This window comes from Heterocephalus glaber, unplaced genomic scaffold (assembly GCF_053883595.1).
Source record: "Heterocephalus glaber isolate CG9 unplaced genomic scaffold, H.glaber_assembly_v1.0 deba00000331, whole genome shotgun sequence".
Lineage (NCBI taxonomy): Eukaryota > Metazoa > Chordata > Mammalia > Rodentia > Bathyergidae > Heterocephalus > Heterocephalus glaber.
In genome coordinates, this window is record NW_028258142.1 from 58,719,446 (window position 1) to 58,730,622 (window position 11,177).

At 44.0% G+C, this 11,177-nt stretch overlaps 1 protein-coding gene across 2 annotated transcripts; it reads left to right on the forward strand.

Moving 5' to 3' along the window:
• Positions 1–4,362: 4,362 nt before the first annotated feature.
• Positions 4,363–6,384, forward strand: Cetn1 (centrin 1). 2 transcript variants are annotated; one of them, XM_004853177.3, is made up of 2 exons: positions 4,363–5,048; positions 6,115–6,384. In XM_004853177.3, the coding sequence occupies exon 1, from the start codon at positions 4,420–4,422 to the stop codon at positions 4,933–4,935; it is 516 nt and encodes a 171-aa protein (XP_004853234.1). In that variant the 5' UTR covers positions 4,363–4,419; the 3' UTR covers positions 4,936–5,048; positions 6,115–6,384. The 2 variants fall into 2 exon arrangements, with proteins under 2 accessions (XP_004853234.1, XP_087050344.1); XM_087194218.1 differs by having other exon boundaries at positions 4,363–4,887.
• The last annotated feature ends 4,793 nt before the right edge of the window (positions 6,385–11,177 follow it).

Genomic DNA, 11,177 nt, shown 5'->3' on the forward strand with positions numbered 1-11,177 from the left:
GCCCAAGCGTGTGTCTGTCCCATCCCTGTGGTGGTCTCTGACTATGTCACGACTATGTCCCTTGCAGGTTTCTTCCAAATGTTTTCCTGGATTGCAGGGGACTGCTTCGAATTCTCCTTTGCTGTTATGGATATCTGGGTGAAAGCTTTTGAGAAACTGTGAAATTCTGGCAAATTCTTTTATAAAAACAGTCTGTAACTGAAAGGAGTTTTCTTTATTCCTGGGTTTCATGCAAGGAGAAATCATGTAGCCCTTGGCTGGACACAGATCTATTCCTAGGCTTGCCAAATGGGCTTGGTTTGAGCCACTGGACTTGACTTCATATTCCAATTCCGACCACTGGGACTGTAAAACTTTTGCTGTTGAGTCCACTTCTTGTAAATGGCTCCACATACTTAAGAATAAACAGTTTAGCTCTGTTACTATTGGTTTTTGGGTTCTCCTCTCACAGCCCAGCACAGCGGTCCTGCTTATGTAGGAGCAGTATCAAGCATTTACATTTTCTGTTCTGCATTTAGTGGAAAGTAAATAGGCAGCAATAAATCAGCTTTATTATGCATGTTTTCTGCCTTGGGTGGCACCTGGAATTTGCTGAGTCTGCTGAATGCACCTTAAATTTTAAAAGGCTCCTGAGCGTCACCTTTTCATGCCATGCAAGCCAATTGGAAAACCAAATAATCAGCAGAAGCAAGCTGCATGGGTCCTTTCTCTTGATCTTTCCTGACTCCAGGCTCTGTTGTGAAATTCCAATACCTTTGCCCCTCCTTCCAGCTGTTAACTCTTCCGGACCAAACTTAACCAACTTCTCTCCTTCGCTCAGATAACCCCAACCAATTTTGCAAATTACCTAGGCCAGAGGTGGCGAACCAATGGTACATGTGCCACAGCAGGCTATTGGTAATCACTGAAAGCTCTAAAAGGCTAGCCATTACTGACCTAGGACACTGTGGCACAAAAAATTTTAGGTGAAAATAAATTTTTAAGTGAAAAAAGAATGAACAAAGCCTACTCACATCCATTCATTTTTCAAGTATTTCATGAACTATCAGTCCTTTTTTTTTTTTTTTTTTTTTTGTACTAGGGATTGAACTCAGGACCTTGCACTTGCCAGGCAGGCACTGTGCTGCTGAGCTACATCCCTGGCCCCAGTCTCTTTTTGTTTTTTGAAACAGGGTCTTGCTATGTAGGTCATGCTGGCCTTGAATTCACTATGTTGCCCAGACTGGCCTTGAAACCATGGCGATACTCCTGCCTCAGCCTCCCCAGTGCTGAGATTACAGGCATGCACTACCATGCATGCCCAGCTTGTCTTAATAGAATTTGAGAAGTGACTTAAAAGGAATGAAGCTGATTTGCATGTGCACCGTATAGACTCACACTAATGCTAATTTAAAAGTACTTGTCCCAGACTCCTTCCCAATAATTTGTATGTGGAGTTGAAAGAATAGCTGAAGAATAAATTTCAAACACAGGGTGTTTTTGTCCCTGGTAATTTGTCCCACATTAGGACCCTGCCTCAGAGCCTACAAATTCCTTTTAAAACTTTTTAGGCAAGATGCTTAATTATTAAGGAAAAAAATCAGCATCCTATTTTTCCAGGGATACTGTGTTTTGATGGTAATCTCAACTTTTAGAGAAAGCAGTGTATGTAATGAACAAAGCATCAGTGTTGAGAGGCCACAGTTGAATCCCAGAGCCACATTTATTAGCTGTGTGCTATCACAGATCTCTCCTCTGCCTCATTTTTTTCCTCTGCAAAAAGGGAAATGAATGCAAGGATCAAATGAGATGACAAATGGGAGGCCCAAACCCAATGCTGGGCACACAACAAAAGTACATTTCCATTTCCTTTTTTTTTTTCTGGTACCGGGGATCGAACTCGGGACCTTGCGCTCGCGAGGCAGGCCAGGCAGCAGCACCACTGAGCTAAATCCCTGGCCCCTCCCTTTCCTTTTTAAATCAGAGTTTAGATTATGAACACAAAGTAACTCCCCACCAAGAGCTGCCTCTGACCAAGGGCACTGTTTTCTACGAAGAGAGTTCTTGGTGGCCCTTTGTTGTGACTGTTGATTGCACACATCTGGAAATGATGACAACCAGTTTGCTTTGAGCTCAACTTGGCCCCAGTGTAGTTCTATATAAGGCAGCCTCTATCCTTCAGTTTTTCCCAACACATCACAGCTTTGCTTGAATTTGGGCAAAGGGGTGGGTGTCAAAGGAAATGCACAAAGTCTGGGAGGAATTGAGGTTCAACTAGCAATTATCCAGGCCGGCATAGCCCTAACTAGGTTCCTGTCCCCAAGCTTTTATGGATATTCTCTCATTGGAAATGCTTTAGGGAGCTTTATCATGATGTCTCCTTTGCCAATGTGTCAAATGATTCTAAGTGATTTTCCCAAGGTCACAGAGACAATGAAGCATGGGCTTAGAATATCCGGAGCTTTCTGACCTGGAAGAGGTAGGGCAAGCCAGGCATGACCAGGCATGGTGATGCACACCTGTAATCCCAGCACTCAGGAGGCTGAGGTGGGAGGATCACCATGAGTTCAAGGGCAGCCTGGGCTACTCAGGGAGTTCAAGGTCATTTTGAATTACATAGCAAAGCTCTATCTCAAGAAACAAAAGAGGCAGAATAGAAGGATGTGCAGTGTTGGAAGATCGGTTCCCTGCCATGTCTGCCTGCTACAGTCTACTCTGAGTTGACAGAGTCTGCAAAAAGTGCCCAGGTAAGCTGCCTTGGCCTGTGGAAACCTTGTGTCCAGGCTGTCTGTCTACTGTCAAAATGAACAAGGGCAGGTAGCGAGCTGTGGCTAATTAAATGTGCCACATGGGTTGGGGATGCAGCTCAGTGACAGAGCTCTCCTAGCTTTCAAGAGCCCCAGTTCAACCCCCACCACCACAAAAACAACAACAAAATACCTTGTAATCGATATCTGATCACAGATTTTTAAAATTTGTAAGAACATTCCTAACATTATTTAATCTTTTGGGGTTTGTTTTTTTTTTGCTTGCTTTAGTTTGATGATTGAGAAGGTATTTTGGGACAAACAATTGTCATACATTAACTCAACAAGTATTTATTCTTTTTTTAAACAAATATTTATTAATCTACCTCCAATTTCTCAAGCACTGTTCTAGGTACTAGGGACACAAAAACTCTTGAAGAAAAACTTGCAAGTGCCATGTGTTGTTCATGGATCAAGTAGTGATAAATTAAGTTTTTTGATTATTTAGGTGAAGAACGCTAAATGTAAAAGTCAGTGGCTTCTTTTTTAACTGTTTAAAGAAACACAGAACCATTCTTGGGCTTATTTGGTAACACTGTCTTTGTTTTGTATTTTAAAAGCTCTTGCTCCTTTGGTTTATGGAAGGACCCTTCTATTTCCAGGAGGTAATTTCAGGTCCTCTCCTGTCACTCTCTCACTCCCTTCTGTCTGGATGAGGCCCACAGTCATAGGAGGGCTACAGAGTGAGTTATTGCACAGCACTGATTGGATGAAAAACAGAGTAAAATTGCTGCTAGAGTTAAAAACAAAACACACACAAAAACTAGGATACCAGAATGCAGTATTTCGACTCCCTTTCCTCCAATCAAGTGTAGTGAATGAAATTACAACCATTACTCAAGTGCAATTATGCCAAGTATGTCAAATTGAAACACTAAAAGTAAATCATACATTTGATTATTACATTTCATATTTGAGAATATGCCGGAAAAATTTTATTACAGTTGAGTGTAATGTCAGGAGACAAACTTCTACAAATTTTATACATAACTTTTTCCATTTTATCTGTTTTCCATTTATGTCAGTTTGAACACATGGTGTGACTTTTAATATTTTCTCTTCCTTCTCCTTTTCCACATTTAATGCCAAGTGATCAAACTCATTTTTCACCCCAGTTCTGGGGATTGAACCCAGCACCTTTGCACTCAGCTACATTCCCAACTCTTTATTTTTTATTTTGAGACAAGGTCTCACTAAATTGCCCAGGCTGGGTTTGAATTTGTGATCTTTCTGCCTCAGCCTCCCAAAATGGGGGGATTATAGGTATGCACCACCAGCTGGCTTCAGTCCTGATTATCCAAAATCTGCCCATCGGTAACTTCAGACCAAAAATGTCTCAGTTTTATTAGTATGGAAAAGGAGCAAAGAAGAACTTCCAAATCTATAAAAGGGTGCTACAGATGCAAATCAAAGGTCCAGAACGAAAAGCCAGGGTCGATGAATTACAGAAGGCAACTGTGGCTATGGCATTTCTTGCCAGCGCCCGTTAGCCTAGAGGACAGTGGGTGATGACAATGTGACAGCTTTGCAGGAACTGTAGGTCCCAGCATCCGGATGCGAGAGCCGAGGCCATGACCCAGGCGCATGCGCGGTGGCCACGGTGCTTCGGCGATTGCCCCCAACGGCTACCAGGATGGCTTCCAGCTTCAAGAAGCCAAATGTGGCCTCTACCAGCCAGAAGAAAAAAGTGGGCCCTAAGCCTGAACTCACTGAAGAGCAGAAGCAAGAAGTGCGGGAAGCATTTGACCTCTTCGATGCCGACGGCAGCGGGACCATCGACGTGAAGGAGCTGAAAGTGGCCATGCGGGCGCTGGGCTTCGAGCCCAGGAAGGAGGAGCTGAAGAAAATGATCGCGGAGGTGGACAAGGAAGACACAGGCAAGATCAGCTTCAATGACTTCCTGGCTGTGATGACCCAGAAGATGGCCGAGAAGGACACCAAAGAAGAAATCCTGAAAGCTTTCCGACTCTTTGACGATGACGAGACCGGGAAGATCTCTTTCAAAAACCTCAAGCGCGTGGCCAACGAGCTGGGCGAGAACCTCACGGACGAGGAGCTTCAGGAGATGATCGACGAGGCCGACCGCGACGGCGACGGCGAGGTGAGCGAGGAGGAGTTCCTCAGGATCCTGAAGACCAGTCTCTACTGAGGGCCGCGGCGGCTCGCAGGGCTCCCGCTTGCCCTCAGTGAAACTCGGCTTGGAGGGCACCGGCTATCTACTCCCCCACGTCCTCTAATTTATCTTGATTTCCAAACCTCTAGGTCAGTTATAGTTTTAAAGATGCTTGTAAACTGAGTTCTGTTTTGCTTTGTTTTTTAATTCTCAAGAACAGACCTGGAGGAGCTTTAGATTAAAGGGTTCCAACGCCAGCACTGATGGACAAACATTAAGCTGAACGCAGAGTGGCTTCCTGCCACAAATAGAAATGTGGTTCCTTTGTTACTTCCTTGGTGTCCTGAAATCTTTTTTTTTTTTTTCCAAGGTTTTTGAGACAGAGTCTTGCTATGTATTCCAGCCTAGCCTTGAGCTCACTCTGTAGTCCAGGCTGTCCTTGAACTTGCTATGATTCTCCTCCCTCAAACTCGGGACATCAGGGATTACAGGTGTCGGTCACCAGGCCCACTCATTAATGATCTCGCTGATGTACCTTCCTTAGATTCGAGTCCCTGTTGGAGTGTGAGGAGGTGGCCTCTGCCAGCAGGTCATCTGGCCATTGCTTTTCACTTAACTGAACAATGGTTTGAAGGAAAAGACTGTAACCACCTACGACCTTACTGAGCTCAGGAAGGAATCCGTTCTAAAGTACAGGCTTGTCCTTTGGGAGGTGGCAAACTGCAGTGTAGACTACTTCTCTGCCTTCATCACATGCAAATGGTTCTTCATCTAAGGATTCTAAATTATCTAGTGAAAGTCATCAGAGCCAGTGTGTAGATCTGGGCTACAGAATAAAAATAACAGGTAACAGTGGTCCAAGCAAGCAAAGTATGTAAGGTCTTCGCTTAGGATATTATTTTTTTTAAATTGGTACATTTTAAGACACTTATTAGGCCTGAGAAAACTAATGAATGTTTTAGTTAAGAGTAACAGAACATAACAGTATGCATTTTTTACTATTTATTTACAAGCCACTGTCTACCTGCTGATTCTCAGAACCTCTTGGTCTTTGGTACTTGATTTCTCCCCTCTGACAATACAGTTGATATAAGAGTGTCTGGGATATAAGCAGTTTCTATTTTGTGTGCTGGGGATTGAACCCAGGACTTTTACCTATGGCTGGAATGTTCTACCTCTGATCTACATTTGTAACTTTTTTTTTTTTTCTTTTAGAAAGAGGCTTGTTATGTAGCCCAGGCCGGCCTCAGACTCATGGTGATCCTCCTGCCTCAGCCTTCTGAGCGCTAGAATTACACGGGTCGGGCCGGGGATTTAGCTCAGTGGTTCTGCCACCTGCTTCGCAACCACAAGGACCCGAGTTCGATCCCCAGTACCAAAGAACAAAAAACAAAACAAAACAAAAAAGAATTACACGGGTGTACCACCATGCCCTGCAGTTTTCCATTTCATAATTCTGAATAAAATATTTCACTATGGCTAGTATATGTGTCAATGCTACTTGATTTCTATAATAAATCAAGCCTTTCTTGTTTTTAAATGAAAGAAAATATCTACCTTTGAATATCTACAAATCTGGAGTTAGAGAAAATGTAAATAGTATGTACCTGTTAAGATGGAGGTTTTGACTAATGGCAACAAAACTATTAGAGAAGCATGATATTTTGGTCACAACTAAACCTAAATTAAGTCTTCATTAAAATACATAAATGCTTAAACTGGGCATGGTGGTGTATGCCTGTAATCCCAGCACTCAGGAGGCTGAGGGCAAGAGGATCACCTGAGTTTGAGGCCAGCCTGGGCTATGTTGTGAGTTTGAGGTCAGCCTGCCCTACAACACAAGAACCTGTCTCAAAAAAAAAAAAAAAAAATATATATATATATATATATATATATATATAAGCTCAAATTCTGGAAAAACTTTCACTTTGCCAGCTATTTTGCCAATCAGAGGGTGGTAGAGGTAATAAGGGAAATTAGTACATTAACAGGGACTCATTTGTCAAATTAATAGCATTGGTGGAAGAGATGGGTATGTGGGTATTTGTTGCAAGAAAGGATCTGCTGAGGTAGTGGCACAGGGCAAGGAGCTCACCCAGGCTGCAGCTGCTCTAACAGTTTGGGCTCAAGGTCTTCATGTGGATACAGGTGCAGCTGTAGGGGGAACAGATTCGATGTGGGCCAGCATCTGTGGGGAGGGCCTGATGGGAGGACAAGGGATGTGTGTGGCATTCTAGGGAGCCAGAATTCTTGGCATCCTGTCGACCAGAGTCCTGGCACAAGGATCAACATTTGGATCAAGGCAGAAATACCAGCAACAGAGAGAGTTGGCAGAAACTGGGAGAAGGGGTCAGAGCCCCAGCCAACTGGACTGGGCTGAGGACTGGCTCCTGGCCCAGCAGAGGACAGATGTGAAAAACAGGACCCTGGCAGAAGCCTGGCAGTCGGATCGGCCACACTGTGGGACTTAGTATTATGGGGTGCTCTGAGGGCACAACCCAACCCAAACAAGGGAAGATGGTGCCAGCATCTCTCCAGACCCACAGACAGCTACACAAGGTCTCACTCACTTAACAGTGTGTCCTCAGTGGGCTCTTACTCTGAGAATAAAGTGGGTAGGAGGACCAACTAGAACTGGCCTAAACACATATTCGAATTTCAAAAACAGTTAATCATACATTTGGGTCAGACATGTACCTAGGTGGGCTTCACAAAAAGCAGAGCATAAAAAACTCCCAGAAAATTTGTGGACACCCTTATGAAGATGAGGAAATAGGTATACAAGTTGGGAAGGGCTAAATATATATTTTCCCCAGCAATCATAAATGATCCCAATAGGGCCAGGGATTTAGCTCAGTGGTATCGCCACCTGCCTCGCAAGCACTAGGTCCGGAGTTCGATCCCCAGTACCAAAAAAAAAAAAAAAATCCCAATAAATAATAAGAAGCAATCAAATAAACCCATGTGACCCTGTAGTGTCCTCATGGTGACCTCTTGCTTTTTAATGAAAGATGTAACCACTGAGCCACTGATAAAAATACAATAGCATCCTGGTTGTATTAATGTATTATCAAGAAAGCTAATGCCTCAAATGAGCAGAGCACACTGAAGGGGTATCTCAGTTATGTTTACAATAAGAAGATACAGAAAAAGATAGGTACAAGACTTTTTTAAGACAAGGTCTCTGTAGTCCAGGCTGACCTTGAAGTCTCAATCCCCTTGCCTAGCCTTCCAAGTGCTGGAGTTACTGGCATGTGCTACCACATCTGGCAAGGGATAGGTATGATTCTTGAGATCATCACAGATTCAGGCTGGGGATTTAGCTCAGTGGTTCCGCCGCCTGCCTTGCAAGCACAAGGTACTGAGTTAGATCCCCAGTACCAAAACCCAAAATAAAACAAAAATTATTCGGCCATGAGATCATCACAGATTGGTTTCTATGGGAAGCAGATTTGGTCTGAGATTTGTATGCAGGAAATTAATTCGAATGTGCCTGCAGGGTCACACAGGTGAAGCTGAGAGAGGGGTTGGGCTGTGACCAAGTTACACCAGAGGAGTCAGCTGACCCATGGGGATCTCTGAAGCTAGCATGGCTGGCCCTGCAGAGATGTCTGAAATTAGGCCAAGGAAGCTGAGCTGGGCCTTTAAAACTCCTCACTGACTGATGTAAGGCATGAGCTGTCTCCAGAATGGGGGTATGAACTTGGGCAAGGTGGCCCTCTTTAGCCAAAGGCAATCACAGTGAAGAAGAACCTAGCTACAGGCTGTCTGCTGTCAACATTCCTAGAATGTGGTAGAATGAGTGCTTCAGTCCTAAGGTGCAGGGTGGGGGTGTGGGGTAGGGTAGGGATATAGGAGTTGTGGAAGGTGGGATTTGGGCACTGTTCCTTTCATACCTTCCGCTACAGTCCACCCCTTGCACTACTTAGATCCAATAGCTTTGTGTAAGTTCTGGGAGAACTACTTCAAGATTCTGATGAACTTCTTTTCCTGAGAGAAACTTACAAAGTTAAAGGGACAATGTGCAGCTCCTCCCACAGCAGCTGCTCTCAAGGACACAATTGGTACTTGCTGTGCGTTATGTATAGATATCCCCCAAGAGCCTCATGCACTCATAGGCAGGGTGCCTGGAAAGTGACTGGATTATGAGGCATTATAGCTGACTTGCTGTTAGCAGTTGGGGTACAGTCAGAAGGGGTGTGTCACTGGGGAGGGGCATGACCTGAAGGGTGTATCTCCCTTTCCACCTCCTCCCTTCACTCTCTTTGCTTCCTGGCTGCCATGAGATCAGGAGCTTTTCCTCCACAATGTTCTTCTGCCATGCCTCCCTGCCTTGGAGCCAGTGGACTACAGACTGAAGATGTGAGCCAGAATAAACCTCTCCTTCCTGTGTCCCAGTGGTGAGAAAGTGACCAACCCAGTGCCGCAACAATCCAGACTCCCCTTGTCCTCAGCTAGCCCCTCTGCTGATGTAGTGGTGGCATGACTCAGATCCTCACCTTGAGTGGTCTCAGCCTCCAGTTATCTTGCCATTTTCATGGTGTGGTGACACATGTGCCCCCTTTTACTGTCAAAATTGAGTGCGTAAGAGACACTCTAGAGTCTTGGGTGCCAAACATTCTCTTCTCATACCCTTCCTGCAGCTTTATCTCCTCCTGATGATCAGGATAATCATGGCTAGTGATTCCTTTCCTTGACTGCTGGCACCTCAACATTAGGAACCTATTAAGATCAGGTCCACATACAGTTTGAAATTTAATGAGGCTCTTGGTGTGCCCACTCTGGAAACATCTGAACCCTGGGGCCAAGATCTCTAAATGCACAGAGTCTAAAGTTGTGGGGGTGAGAAGCACACATTAAAGAATAGACTTCTGGGAGCTATGGTAAGAATTGCTTCTACCTTGGACCCTAAAAGATGCTACACCATATAATGGTCATTGAGTTAGAGACCACTATCTAAGACCTGGAGGACTGGCACCACAGTCTCACTGGTGATCATGTCAAAGTTGTCCTCAGAGCTTTCTTCATCAGGCTTTTCCATTGCTTCATCAGGCTGAACGCTTCAGTGTGTTACAGGGCTGGTGGATTTCATGGTCACATGCCCACTAATACACTTCCTTTCTCTAAAGTGAGTCCTTTAGTCTAATGTGATATTACATGAAATCCTATGACACTTGAAGAGGTCTTGAGATATGGTCTGGCTGAAACTCTGGAAGCAGAAAAGGCAAACCCATGACTAAAACAGGTGTCAAGGGCCGGGGATTTAGCTCAGTGGCACCACACCTGCCTTGAAAGCACAAAGTTCCGAGTTCGATCCCTGGTACCAAAAAAGAAAAAGGTGTCAAGATGAGCCACTCCTCTTTCCTGAATAGAAGGGCTCCAGTGAAGACTACTTGATGGTATGGTGGCATGTATCTATAATCCCACCTAATTGGGAAGTTGAAGCAGGAGGATCACAAATTCAAAGCCACTCAGGGCAACTTAGAGAGAACTTGTCTTACACTGAATAATCAAGATCCCAGAAACCCAACAGAAGAACAAAATACTACAAGCAGTTACAGAAAAGAAACAAATCACATTCAAAGGAAAGCCCATCAGAATCCCAGCAGACTTTTCAACACAAACCCTCAAATCAAGGAGAGCCTGGAGTGAGGTATTTCAAACCCTAAAAGAAAACAACCTCTAACCTAGACTGATGTACCCTACAAAACTATCATTCAGAATTGCTGGGGAAATAAGATATTTCCATGACAAAGAACACCTGAGAAACTTCATGAATACCAAACCAGCGCTCCAAACAATTCTAAACAATATCCTAGAAAAAGACAATGAAGGTCACAACTCCATGAGGCCCAACAGAGCAAATCTACCAGGCAAGGCAAGAAATTAAAGAGGAGGAAAAATATAAAAAGAGCCAACAACAGGAAAATAACATGTAAGTCAATACATATCAGTTATAACCGTCAATGTTTTTTTAATCTCTCCTGTGATGACAATGATGATGATGATGATGATGGTGATTATTATTATTATTTGGTCCAGGGATTGAATTCAGGACCTTGTGCTTGCGAGGCAGGTGGTGGAACCACTGAGCTAAATCTCCAACCCTTTTTTTTAACCATCAAAGTTAATGTCCTCAATTCACCAATCAAAAGAAAGAGACTGGCAGAATGGATTAAGAAGCAAAATACAACAATATGCTGTATACAAGAAATGCACCCCAGTTCAAAAAGAAATTCAAAGGCTGGGGATTTAGCTCAGTGGTTCCACCACCTGCC